The 14,107-nt window shown below is 48.4% G+C and overlaps 1 protein-coding gene across 1 annotated transcript; it reads right to left on the bottom strand.

The window, feature by feature from the left end:
- Positions 1-302: 302 nt before the first annotated feature.
- PIRT (phosphoinositide interacting regulator of transient receptor potential channels) lies at positions 303-13,859 on the bottom strand. Its single transcript, XM_049861468.1, has 2 exons — positions 13,815-13,859; positions 303-742 (listed from the first exon to the last, which is right to left on the bottom strand). Exon 2 carries the CDS (start codon positions 714-716, stop codon positions 303-305), a length of 414 nt encoding a protein of 137 aa, XP_049717425.1. The 5' UTR covers positions 717-742; positions 13,815-13,859.
- Between the last annotated feature and the right edge of the window lie 248 nt (positions 13,860-14,107).

Here is a 14,107-nt window from a genome sequence, read left to right as displayed (position 1 = left end):
TGAATGATGCTGGAAGCATGAGCAGAGATGAGAGCAATGAGAACGGATGGCCACCACCAGGATCTACAGGAAGCATCAGTGAGAATAGAGAGGCTAAGAGTGACATGCCCAGCAAAAGTTCCTGGTCCACATAGAGGGGTGCTTGAGCTCTCTCTTTCCCTCAGGGCCAGGAAGAGGGTCTGTTTGGACCAGTTTTATGGCAAAGCCCACTGGGGAGATGAGGATGCTGGATGTTGGTCATCAAAACTTCTCCTCCTGGTCAAGGTGGCAGGGTGACGGTGAGAAGAAAGAATGAGGTCCCATCAGCGTTTCAGGAAAAAGGACTTGAGGTTCTGGAAGAAAACAGACTTCTGTCTCTGCTTCTGCTTCTTTTTGATGATGGGCACCCACACCAGCCCGCACACCAGCATCATGAGTCCCAGGGACAGGAAGGCAGGCCCTATCATCTTGAGGATGGTCTTGCTCTTCTCCCCCAGGTCCAGGGTGTAGGCCAAGCAGGTGATGACCACACCAAAGAGCAGGATGGCACCTCCCACGGACACGATGACAATGGGCTTGCGGTAGATTTCCCAGTTACTCCTGGGGGTGGTGGTCCAGACAGACTCACTCCTGGAGCTGATGCACAGAGAGCTGGCCGTCTGGCTGGGCAGCAGATCCTTGGATTCTGGAGACCTTTCATCGACCTCCAGGGCCTTGGGGAGAGCCTCCATTGTCATGCTTCCTCAGGACCAGGCACCTAGGACTGGCAACAGGTAGACACAAAGGTGAAGTCAAAGGAAACCACACACGCCTTCCCGTGCTCAGCACCCATCTCCAGGCTGGCTCTCAGGGAGAACATACATGGATTTTGTGCCAAGGCCAAAAGGAAAACCAGAAAAGAGTCACATAAAGAAGAAACCACCCAAGCTGGTATGGTTTTTCCTTGTGTGAGACAAATATATTCTAATCAACCACTTTTAGTATTTAAAATAGGAAGCAGAGGCACCATTTAAAAACACAATAACGTAGACTTACTGTGTATTGGATGGCATCTTAGTTTTGGATTTGACCACTTTTTAGCTGTGTGATCCTGGGCGAGTTACTTAACCTCTCTGTATCGCAGTTTACTTATCTATAAAATGGGGATAATGCTATTACTTAACTCATAGGGTTTTTAGAAGGGTTAAATGAGTCAATGCATGGAATGTGTTGGAACAGTGCCTAGCATATTGCGGCACCCCATAAATATCATTCATTGCCTATGAGGAGAGTGACACTGTGCGTGTGTGTGTGTGTGTGTGTGGTGCCCACAATGTGCCAGGTACAGTGCAGCGTTTAGTGCAAATCACTTTTTCCTTCATCAAATCAAATGCTACAGGGCCCAGTGAAGTAAGCATTAGCCCCATTTTACAGATGAGAAAACTAAGGCCCAGAGAGATGAAGCAACTTGTTGAAGATCACAGAGTAAGAAGCTGCCAGAGCTAAGATTTGAACCCAGTCTGTTCTTGCTCCTAAAATGCCAGGCGTTCAGTGCAGCCTGGGATTTTATGTGCTTTGTCAGCACAGGACAGCGATGCCTCAGGTTCAGAGCACAGCCTTCTAATACTTGGATATTCCTCTCTCCGACCCTCCGCATTAATCGCACCCAGACACATTTCCAACTTCCTGTTTTTAGGCCTGCACTTTCTAGTTGCCGTCGAGGTGACTCCAACTCGCGGTGACCCCACATGTGTCAGAGCGGAGCTGCACTCCGTGGGGTTTTCAGTGGCTGACTTTTCGGAAGTAGATTACCAGGTCTTCCCCCCGAGGCTCCTCTGGGTGAACCCGAACCAGCAACCTTTCAGTTAGCAGACAAGCACATTCACCGTTTGCACTGCCCAGGGACTCCTTCAGGCCCATAAAGGTATGGAATCCAACTCAACTGCTCGTTTCAGTTTCTCACCTGGAGCCCATGAGCATAGCTCTCAGTGACTGGGGCTCTCTCATCTCTGGGTCCACACAGGGGGAAGTGGAAGGTCGCCTGTGAGGAGCAATTTCAGAGCTGCGGACAGGCATCACTTACCTGCCAAATACAAGCACCAGTGCCGTGCTACCTCAGACTCCTTTAATGTGGGATTAAAACCTTTCATTCCATAATCAGAAATATGGGTTCGAGTGCAAATGCCTACGTATTTACAATCAGACACTAAGATATAAATGACCAATATTCACTACTTTCCTGAAGGCAGGTTTTGTTTGAGAGGATGGAGAGGCCCAGAGAGCTCAGGCACCCTGCCTTTTTACCAAGTCACTGCCCCAATTAATTTTGAATTGTCTCCAAAGTGTTTAGTACAGTGATTTGTACCCCAAAGATTTTTATATATTTTGATTGAATGAGTAAGTGAATGAACAAATGAACCCCTCCCTGTCTCCCTCTTTCTCTCTCCCTTCTTCCTTCTCTCCTTCCTATCTCCTTCTCTTTCTTTGTTCTGCCCTCCCACTTTCTCTCCTTCCCTCCTTTCCCTTCCTCCCTCATAATCTCCCTCCTTCCTTCCTCTTTCCTTCTCCCTCCCTCTTTCACACATTCTCCGCCCCTCCCTCCCTCCCTCCCTCCCTCCCTCCCTCCCTCCCTCCCTCCCTCCCTCCCTCCCTCCTTCTTTTTTCCCTCATTCTCTCCCTCCTTCTATCTTTCTCCCTCCCCTCTTCTCTCCCTTCACTGACCACTAAGACAAACCTAGCTGTCTTTCCAGTGCTACAGGGCCCAGCCCCTTGTACAGCCCAGGCTTTTCCTACAGGGAGAGGTGTCTCCTCTGCGGTAAGCTCTCAGCTCTGCTCTCAGTTCTCGCTGACCACCCCTTCCTCCTGTACCCTGGGTCACATACTGTCTCACTTCTGTCCACGGGGACCCAGCCTGGGCTAGCTTTCCGCAAGTGGTGCTCTCTCCACCCTCTCCTTTCCGGTTCCCTGTCTTCCACACTCTTGCCTCCAGGAATCCTAGGGTTCTCCCTCTTCTCTTTTATTTCCTGTCAGGCTACTTCAGATCCCGCTCAAATTACCACTTACAAATAAACCTGTTTGTGAGTGTGATGGAAGAGGTTTCTGTTGGGGAGGGTGTGTTATCTACCCCCAGTCACAGGGAATCCCTCCTCCCTAGGCCAAGTACAATGCTGGCTGGAGGGCTAGAGTTAGACCCAGTTTTGAGGAGGGTTCGCTTTTGGAAACTGTTTCTGGTCGCTAGGTAAAAGACAGCTTGAAATGAAGGAGATGGTGTCTCCAGCTGGTGGCCCCTGAGTCCCTAAGCTCTGGAACCTGCCCCTTCCTCTTTACTTCCAGGAGAAGAGTCCTCAGTGAGTGGTTTCTCCTCCGACACCTCCTGTGATGTTAATTTCGAATGTCATTGCTCCTTCCTCCCTTTCCCCACAAAGGCAGCACAGACCTGAAGCTCTGGACAGGTGTTGCCACTCCCTGACACACAAGACTTTGAAAGATGCTAAGGTGTGTTTTTATAGCAAAGACACCCAGGTATTTGCCCCCATTTCTATTCTGTAGTATATTTGCATAAGCAAAGTAGTCATTTTTAAAGTGACCTTTCCCACTGTGTGCTGTAGGGAGGCAAAGGAGGGGAGGCAGCAACTGGAAAAGAGAGATTTTTATGAAATTCTAGCAGGAAACGCATTGGTTATTGCAAGCTGTTTTGTCATTTCTGGGTAGGTAGCCCTGGGTGGTGCAAATGGTTAACAGACTCATCTGCTAATGAAAAGGTTGGAGTGTTGAGTCTACCCAGAGGCACCTTGGAAGAAAGGCCTGGCAATCTACTTTTGAAAAAAATTAGCCATTGAAAACTCTATGGAGCACAGTTCTACTCTGACACACATGGGGTCACCGCGAGTTGGAATCAGCTAGATGGCAACTGGCTTAGCCATTTTTACCACTTTGCAGTGACGACTCAGGATAACCATGATTATTGGTTTTAGATGTTGGAAAGGTTGTTACAGAGAAGTTGAAATATAGCAATTCTCAGTAGTACCAGAGAACAGAGCTGGGCTAGGCAGGGAAGGACCAGCTCTGATGAGAGCTGCCCTCTGGGGTGTGAACAGGAAGTGTTCAACTGGAGGCGGAGGGGACCACTTTCCAGGGATAACCAGTTCCGGGATTCTGAGAGAGGGGAGGCTGGAACTAATAGGCCCTCTATCCTTTAGCCCTGTGAGGAGGTCATTAGTTTATTCCCATTTTACAGGGACTGAGGCCCAGTGAGACTGTGGAGCTTTGCCAAAGCCCCAAAGTTCATGTCGGCTGTACTGGGATTCAAGCCGATGTCTTTGGACTCAAAGCTCCTTGCACTACACCATGGCTGGTTTGCATGAGTTCTGAGGTCCCTTCAACTATGAGAATTTCTGAATTTTTTACTTTGGGGTCCCCCCCTGAAGTAAAGTAGCTTCTCACTGAATATACAGTGATGTGAATATACAATTATCCCTAACTCTGATTGCCACCAGCATCTATCAGTTTGTCACAGTATGGTTCCTTATATGTTGCCATGATGCTGGGATTTATGCCAACAGTATTTCAAATACCAGCAGTGTCACCCATGGTGGACAGGTTTTAGTAGAGCTTCTGGACTAAGGCCTAGGAAGAAAGGCCTGGCAATTTCTTTCCAAAAATTAGCCAGTAAAAACCCTATGGATCACAGAATATTGTCCGATATAGTGCTGGAAGGGGAGCCGCCTAGATTGTAAGGCACTCAAAACACACAGTGGCTGCAACTGTGGACTCGAGCATGTCAGCGATTGTAAGGATAACATAAGACCAGGCAACGTCTTGTCCTGTTGTATATGGTGTCGCCATGAGTCAGAGCTGACTCGACGACAACCAACAACACTGATCCACAGCTCCCAATGTGAGCAATAGGAATGATGGTCTAAGTTTTCCATAATGTTACATCTAGTCAGTTGAAAGGACTGTTATTCTGAGATTTTGTCCTTCTTTTTTTGGTGTTGAAATATTTTTTATTTTATGAAATGGCCATGATGGAGGTTGATTGTTGGTTCTGTTAGTATCTGTATTTGCCAAGATAAAAAATTGGGTATATGCTTCAGTATATGTGTATGTATATATATATATATATATATGAAATTGTAATGGCCCATGAAAACTGTTAATTTAGTTGATTTGCTTGGAGGGAGATGGTTCTTGGAGAGCGAATGGGTGGCAGGGCTGCATTTCCCAGGCAGTGGCTGAAGGAGAAGCATTCTCCTGCCCTGGGCAGGTTGAGGACTGTGCCATCTTCTCTCTCTTTCTCAATGTGAGCAGGAGGAGGCTGTAAGAGGGACACCGTGCAAGGAAGAGTCAGGCTCACTGGTTCAAAGTTCTTGCACGTCACTGAGCTTACTTGTAGTGGCCGAGGGTGATAGATGAGGTCTCCGGCACCAGTGAGACCACTGTTTGAAGCCAGCTTTGCCCCTTATAAGCTGTGGGGCCTTGGGCAGGTTTACTAATCCCCTATGTAAAATAAAAATAATAGGGTATCTCTCTCCAGGGTTGTTGTGACTACCAAATTTCATAAAGCACTGTTACATTGTCTAACACATTACAGGTGCTCAGGAGATGGCCCCAGTTGTGATTGTCACTATCTTGAGTCCTTGTTTTCTCACCTGTAGAATGAAGAAGCTGGACTAAATGGCATCCAAAGTTATTTTGGATAGGTCGGAATTGACAACGATGGCAAGGGGTTTGGGATTTTTAGAGGTAGTGAAAGATCCCTGGGTGGCGTAAGCAGTTTGTAATAGGTTACTAACCTAAAGGTTGGCGGTTCGAACCTACATGGTAGCACCATGGAAGAAAGGCCTGGTGATCTATGGAGGAGCACAGTTCTACTCTTAACACACAAGGGCATCGTGAATCAGAATCAACACGATGGCAGCGCGTCATAGGTAGCGATTGGTTGTGGATCCATCAATGGCGGCTAACAACATAGGTGGTGAATCAAACATGAATTCTGAGAATCGGGTTTCCAGAAAAGCACCATCTCAGGGCTGTATGAGTTTCATAGGAGTCCCTCGGTGGTGCAAATGGTTAACGTGCTCAGCTGCTAACCGAGAGGTTGAGGGTCCGAGTCTACCCAGAGGCACCTTGGAAGAAAGTGATCTACTTTTGAAAAATCAGCCCTTGAAGATCCTGTGCAGCACAGGTCCACTCGGACACACATGGGGTCACCAGGAGTAAGGATCAACTAGATGGCAGCTGGTAGCAGTGTATGAGCTTTGTGACATTTTATTAAATTCCTACTAAGAATTTTTTTTTTTTCTTCTGATACCATGGTTTCTGAACAGTGGCACAGCTGACATTTTGGATTAAATAACTGTGTGGGAAACTGCTCTGTGCGTCGTAGAATGTGTAGCGGCATCCTTGACTTCCACCCACTAGACGCCACAGCACTCCGCCACAAGACGTGACATTCAAAATGTCTCCAGAAACTGTCAAACATCCTCTGAAGGGCAACTGCCTTCCGGCTGAGCACCACTGTTTCATCCTGCCTTTCCTTCCCTCCTAGTTTACAGAGTGCCCCGGGGCCGAGGCTGGGCTCGCTCATCTCCACCCGCACAGCACCTGCACACTGCTGGCCAGTTAGGACAGGGCCCCAAGGCTGCAGTTCTGTGCGGGGCCAGGCGCATTCAGGGAGCCGGTCCAGTGCCAGGACCACCCTTTCAGCTTTGAATGAAGTTACCGGGCTGGCTCGTGTATCTCAGGAGATTCCTCACTCACCTTCCTTTAAGGTCCCGGCACCAAGGGGTGGACAAGGACTGAGGCTGGAGCAGCCAATAGAAGGCTCTGGAGATACTGACCTCCCATGCTATCCACAGATTTGAATGTTGGCTCACTCTTCAGAGTAGCAATTTGTAAAGGGCAGCTGGGTTCTTCTTCCCTGGAGGCCAAGTGTGGAGTGTCAGGAGGCGGATTTCATGGGTGGAGGCTTACTGGCAGCTCAGGGCTAAGGGTGGGCAGGCTGCAGGCTGGGTGAGAAAGGGCGCTGGTCCAGGGTTATACAGCACGCAGTGTGGAAGGACAACTACAGGCATGACCATTGGTGGATCCCATAGGTGCTTGCTAACCCCTGGGAGTCAGACACAAAAAGGATACTTGCTGCATGACTCCATTTACATAAAATGCAAAGATAGGTAAAAGGGTCTATACTATCGGAGGTCAGGGTGGTGGGGGTTGTGACCAGAAGGGGGCCATGATGAGGACTTTCGGGGTGCTGGCCGTGTACAGACTCTTTTTTCTTTTAGTGCCAAATAGAGTTTTGTTTTTTTAATTGTGCTTTAGGTGAAAGTTTACAGCTTAAGTTAATTTCTCATAAAAAATTTACACACATTGTTATGTGACACTAGTTGCAATCCCCACAATGTGACAGGACACCCTCCCTTTTCCACCTGGGTTCTCTGTGTCCCTTCAACCAGTTCCTGTCCCTTTTTGCCTTCTCATCCTGTCTGCGAACAGCAGCTGCCCGTTTGGCCTCGTGTATCTGATTGAGCTAAGAAGCACACTCTTCCATGTTCTGATTTTTGACCCAGCAGCTGGTTAGGTGGGTGTGTACTATTTGAGCTGTACACTTACGATATGACGACTTTTCTGTGCACAAAGAATATGTCAACAGAATGTTTAAACAAAGATAATTAAAAGATATCACTAAATGCAATATGCTCCTTTCTTTGGATTCTTATTAGAATTCAATGTACAAAGACATTTTGGGATAATTAAAAAAAAGGTGACATTGAGTCGATTCCGACTCACAGCGACTCTATAGGACCAAGCAGAACTGTCCCATAGGGTTTCCAAGGAGCAGCTGGTAGATTTGAACTGCCGACCTTTTGGTTAGCAGCTGAGTACTTAACCACTGTGCCACCAGGCCTCCCCCTTTCCCACAAACAGGCCTGTCTCTGGAGATCTATGTTTTTCCATCTTCCAAGCAGCATGGTTTTACCTAGAGAGCCCTCACCCTCGTGGACATACCAGCTGCAGACACCCTCAGTGCGAAGAGGGAAGTGTTACCTTCTTCTGACAGGGCCAAATCGTAAATATTGTATTTTAGGCTGTGTGCCTTGTGGCCTCTGTCACAACTACTCAACTTTGCCATTGTAACGTGGTGCAAATGGTATGAGCTCAACTACTAACCGAAAGGTTGTTGGTTTGAACCCACCCAGCAGCACCACAGAAGAAAGGCCTGGCAATTGGCTTCCACTGAGGCTACAGCCAAGAAAACCCTATGGAGCTCGGTTCTATTCTGTAACACACGGGGTCGCCATGTGTTGGAATTGACAGCAATGGGTTTGGTTTTTGGTTTGTGCCATATGGCCTCTCTCATAACTCCTCAGCTTTGCCGTTGTGATGAGGAAGCGGCCTTAGACAAACGTAAAACAAATGAGTGTGGTTGTGTTCCAATAAAACTTTATGTAGGAAAACAGCAAGAGGGCTAGATCTGGTCTGTCAGCTATAGTTTGCTGACGCCTGATACAGGCGTTCAGTGTAACACCCCAGACTCCTGGCTCCTTGACTTCCTCAAAACCAGTGGCCTTCACATCTACTTCACTACGGCCACCCTCTCTCTTGGCCATATGTTGGGCTACCCAGCATCACTCTCCTATGAAAAGCTTAAATTCCTATTTGGCTTTCTGACAGTAACCTCTCACCTTTCCAGCTCCTTTACTACCTAACTTGACGAAATCATTTTCTTCTGCTTTGTCAAGTCCTCCACACATTTTACCCTCTGCTTTGCTTCCCAAATTTACTCTCTTCCTGTTAAACCTTGCCTCAAGGGCCCATCACTTCAACTCATGTCTTTTGTTGATATCCTCAAATCCCTGGTCCAAGGTCCCCAGGAACATACCGACCCCAATACAATATGACAGCCCCCCTCCCTTGCTCCCACTAAGCACTACTGGAAAACATATCACAGCTCCACAAATTAACGTTTTACAATTTTACCCGAGCCCTCCTTACTGTTATTGTGTGTTTCCCAAGTCAGCTCTTAATTCCACTTGCATTCTCCTCAAACTTCTATCCCACTGCTAACCCTCTCCCACTCAAAGATAACCTCTCCTCCTATTTCACAGAGGGGATAACGGTCATTAATCTGAAACTCCTCCAAATTTCTGCCCACCCTATGTACAAACTGAACTGAACCTACCCCCATCCTTTCCTTTTTCCTTGCTGGCACTACAAAAGAAATCTTTTTCCTACCAAAGACTAGTTTCTCCCCTCGAGTGCTGAGCCCAGCCCTTCTTGTCTAATGGAAGATTCAAGAGCGGATTTTCTGGTGTGGATAGAAATGTTCTTTCCTGGAATATTGGTGTGGTTTACATTTGACAAACCAGAGGTGTCACTTTAAGGACTAAGGTATACCTGATCAAAGCCATGGTGTTCTTAGTCGCCTCATGTGCATGGGAAAGCTGGACAATGAATAAGGAAGACCGAAGAATTGATGCCTTTGAATTGAAGTGCTGGCAAAAAAGATTGAGTATACCATGGACTGCCAGAAGAATGAACAAATCTGTCTTGGAAGAAGTACAGCCAGAATCCTCCTTAGAAGCAAGAATGGTGAGACTTCGTCTCACATACTTTGGACATCTTATCAGGAGGGATCAATCCCTGGAGAAGGACATCATTCTTGGTAGAGGGTCAATGAAAAAGAGGAAGACCCTCAATGAGATGGGTTGATCCAGTGGCTGCAACAATGGGCTTAAGCATAATAACCATTGTGAGGATGGCACAGGTTGGGGCAGTGTTTCATTCTGTTGTACACAGGGTCACCATGAGTCGAAACTGACTCGATGGCACCTAACGACAACATTTGTCAGTATGGTGCACTAAGATTTGTGTATTTCAAAGTGGGTAAATTACACCCCACAAAAGATAACTGTAAAAATCTTAATAATAACCAAGTGGGGCAGGGTGAGGAGTGGTGGAGGAACAGATAAACCAAGAACGAATGAATGCTGGTGGTTGTTGAAGCCAAATGATGGTACATGAGGATTCATTATACTATTTTGCATACAATTAAAAGTTTTTTTTATAATGAATTAAAAAAAAAAAGCACGACTAATACCGTGATTCCGCTGAAGAGCTCACGGCTCCGCGTTCACTTGGTGTGTGGCGTCTCTGGCCAATGAGGTGAAGAGACGTCTCACTCGGCAGGGAGAAAACTGGCCAGAAAACAGTGCTTTTGGCTTTTTCTCACACATTTAATACATTAATCTCTCTAAATTTGGTTCGGAGTCCCAGGGTGGTGTAAATCGTTAATGTGCTCAGCTGCTAATCAAAGGTTAGAGGTTCAAGTCCAATTCAAGCCCACTCAGAAGCACCTTGGAAGAAAGGCCTGGTGATCTCCTTCACAAAAATCAGCCAGTGAAAACCCTACGGAGCAGCTGTGCTCTGACACCCGTAAGGGGCCGCCGTGAGTTGGAACTGACTCCATGGCAGCTGGTGGTTTCAAATTGGGCTTTGATGGTGCAAATTACGCAAGCTGTGGACAGCAGTTAGTGTCCAGGGTAATAGGGCCACTGCTTCTTCCTTCAGTAGATTCCTGAGTGTCTGAAATGTGCCACTTAACGGGAACGGCAGTTGTAAGTAAAGTAAGCGAGTTATTCCTTGGAGCTGAAGGGATATGTGGCTCAGTACTCGCTGGCTGGGAGCCCTTTTCCCCCTACAGAGTTCTTAGGGCTGGGGCTGGGTCTTACTCAACTCCCTATTCCCTCCAGCAGGTAGCTCAGTGCTTTGCTGAGGCTGGGGACGCAGCAGGCATTTATTAAATGACTAAATAAATAAGAGCTATCGCAGGGGAGGAAGGAGAGGACTTTGAAGGTTGTTTGCAAAGTAGAGCTTACCCTGCAAATTTACTTTCTTGAGCTTCTGGTTGACGCTAAGAGTTAGAACCTGGCCGGGATTTCAATGCCAAGTCTTTATTCCCAAATTGTTGTAACCAGTACCTTCTGGTCTTAGAGCAAGGGGGGTAGGAGGGGAACCCCTGACAACAGGGCAGAAGAGACAGCTGTAAAGGGGCAAAGGGGATACACTGACCAGCTCCCCTCCCCCTTCCTCAGCCTCTCAAACTCACTGCCTACCTGACCAGGACTGATGGCTGTCTGCTGGCCAAAGCTCTTACGGTCTCCAAGGTACCCCGAGCTGCTTCTCCAAAGCAGAACTAAGCAATGCACTTAGGCAGGTGAGTTCTTTTCATAAGGTAATTACCATCTACCCAGCTCATCATTTGCTAGGGACTATGCTAAGGGCTTTATCTGCATTTAATCCTTCTGACAGGTTGATAAAGAAAGTACAATTATTAGCTCTGTATTCAGGTAAGGAAACTGAGGCTCAGAGAAGTTAAGTGCCTTACCCAGGGTTACCCAGTGGGTGAGTAGCCAGCCAGGGTTGGGACGTGAGCTTTGGAGCCCAGTTTGAGTCTATCCTGTTCCAAGTTGAGGCTGTTGCCTTTGTGCCTAGGAGCTGCTTCTGGTTTTCTTTGGGAACAGACAAGTGAAAGGAGGCTTGTGACGGGGCACAGGAAATGACTAGAACTGCAAGGGTGGTCGTTCATCTGAAATTCAGATTTAACTGGCCATCTTGTCATTTTACAAGATGGGAGAGAAGTGATGCCTGGACTGCTGGGTGGAGCTGCTGAGGACGTGGGCCTGAGGCTGGGGACCCTGAGTGGGAGCCAGCTGAGAAGCAAGGAGCCGTGGCAGAACAGCGACTAAAACCACCACGGTTGTCGTTCCACGAACTGAGCATAGGATGCCGGGTACCGATCGCTTTCTTCATCTGAAGCATCTCTTTTAATCCACAAGTGTCCTCCCCACCCATCTGCTCGGTGAAGTCATGACTGTTATAATCATTCCCATCTTACAGACAGCAAATGGAGGCTCAGAGCTGCCTGACCCCAAAGCCTGGTCTTTTAAATACTGCACCATAAATAGGGTGGCGTAAATATACAGTTGCCGTCCGGTTGATTTAACACATGGCAACCCCGCATGCGTCAGAGTAGGACTGTGCTCCATAGGGCTTCCAGCAGCTGATTTTTCAGAAGTAGATCACTAGGCCTTTCTTACGAGGCATTTCTGAGTGGATCTAAACCTACAACCCTTTGGTTAGCAGCCGAGTGTATTAAACGCAATGCCCAGGGTGCAAAAGTAAATTAATTAAAAAAAAAAAAAGCCATGCTTTTCTTCCTTTCTTTGTCTTCAAAGCCTTCCTTCTCAGCCTCCTGCCTCCCTTATACCTGCGCACTTTTACCTCCGAACCCTCTCCGCAGCCCCTCCCTGCCCCCTCTTGAATGTGCTGAACATGGTCACTATGATAGGGCTGCCAGACTGAGCAAATAAGTCTGAATTTCAGATAAACAACAAGTAATTTTTTAGTGTGTCTCAAATATCGCACAAGACATTGCCTATATGCAAAAAATATATATTCATTGTTTATCTGAAACCCAGATTGAACTGGGAGTCCTGTATTATATCTGGCCACCCTAATGTTCTAAGAGGGCCCTGCTGTGTCTGGGCCTAGAGTTACCCTGCCCCTTCCCAACCTTCTCCACCCCAGCCGCCTTCACTGAGGGCGCTGACAGAAGCTGGGAATTACAAGGACTGAATGCAGGCTCTTTGGCCAGGCGGAGGTGACAGGCCACACGTTACCCCGGAGCAGGGAGAATGGGCCCTGGCGAGCAGGTCGGGTCTGAGAAGCCGAAGGCAGGCCACAAAGTGGAAGGGGTGGAAATAACACAATTTGTTATTCCCGAGGAAGATAGGAGCGTGGGTTTGCTTTTGAGGTGTGGGCAGATCTTTCTCCCCTCTGGAGTCCCCACCAATGCCCCGTTCAGCTCTCTCCCAGGGTCTCTATCACCCCTCACTGCCACCCCTCCACGTGAGCTGCACTTGGTGTAGGCTTTTACACTCTGATAAGGTGAGTGGGGCCCATGGCCCAGAGCTGATAAAACAGAAGCCGGAATGTTTCTGAATGTGTGGGGCGGTAACTATGGCCAGGGCCACCCATCTGTCACCAGCTCACAGATTAGTTGAGCGTCTCTAGGAAGGAAAGTCCCCCAAAGTTCACGCTCAGCCTAGACAGTGCCACTTGCCCCCCTCTGCACACTGAGTGGCCGGTGCCCAGGCCCTGCCCAAGGACAGGGTGGAAAAGAGCCAGGTGATAATGTAATGTGTGGCTGTACCCAGGTGGGGTCCCAAGATTACAGAGCAGTGCTTGTGTCCATGTTGGTGTGTGCTGGCCCTGTTTCCCCTTTCTGAGATAAACTCTGCCCCAACTGGTATGTTATACCTTGTTTCCCTGGCACCTGCCCTGGGCACCTGCCACACCTGCAGGAGGGAGGGAACCGTGGACACTGAGGTCGGATATGGGATGGCCAGGAGGACAGTCTGGGTGTAGGTCCCACCCATGTACTCTGGGATCTGAGGGAGGCCTTGTACTTCCTGTCTGCCTCTGCCTAGGTTTGGGGGACAACCCCCTACCCGCTCTTCCCCTCAATGGCTGCCAAGGGTGAGGGCTAGATGCTAGAAGGTTAGAGGTAGCCCTCTGCACACAGCTTCCCTTCTCTCAGGCACCTAGCCCAGGCAGCTCCCCCTCCTGCCTCTGCCAGCACTGTCAGCCAGGACCCTCACTGGGCAATCCCCTCAGCCTGCTGGTGGCTGGCAGAGCCCCTACCCAAGGCACAGCCCTTTTCCTTTGCCTCTTCTTCATGTTTCCCTTCCAACTCCAGCTCAAAGGCTCAGCACACTCTACAGCAAAGTTAAACCCAGCTTGTTTCTCCAGGGAAATGGAAGGAAGGGCAGGGGGACAATCTCCTTACTTACTGTCCTCGGTGTCCCAGGAGAGAAGGAGGGACCTGGAATCCCTTGGTGTTCACACAGGGAGGAAGTCTGCAGTGAGTTTCTGTTCAAGTCCTTCATCCTGGCCACAGAGCCTCCCAAGCCCCATCCCGAAGTCGGTGTGCAGCAAATCCCAGCAACCAAGCAGGCTCTAGCAGGGATGAGCTCACCAGGATATGGGCTAATGGGTTAACCCTTTGTAGGCTGCTGGCACAGGCGCTCATCATGGGGCTTTCTCAGCTCTGCTCAGCCACTATTAGATGAACCTTGTGAAAAAT

The sequence above is a fragment of the Elephas maximus genome, chromosome 19 (genome assembly GCF_024166365.1).
Source record: "Elephas maximus indicus isolate mEleMax1 chromosome 19, mEleMax1 primary haplotype, whole genome shotgun sequence".
In the NCBI taxonomy this organism is placed as follows: domain Eukaryota; kingdom Metazoa; phylum Chordata; class Mammalia; order Proboscidea; family Elephantidae; genus Elephas; species Elephas maximus.
The sequence above is the reverse complement of the archived record's forward strand: the minus strand, read 5'-3'. Positions and strand labels throughout refer to the sequence as shown.

Excerpts from the sequence above, each read along its gene's own strand:
- PIRT (XM_049861468.1), bottom strand. The coding sequence starts at position 716 with ATGACAATGGAGGCTCTCCCCAAGGCCCTGGAGGTCGATGAAAGGTCT.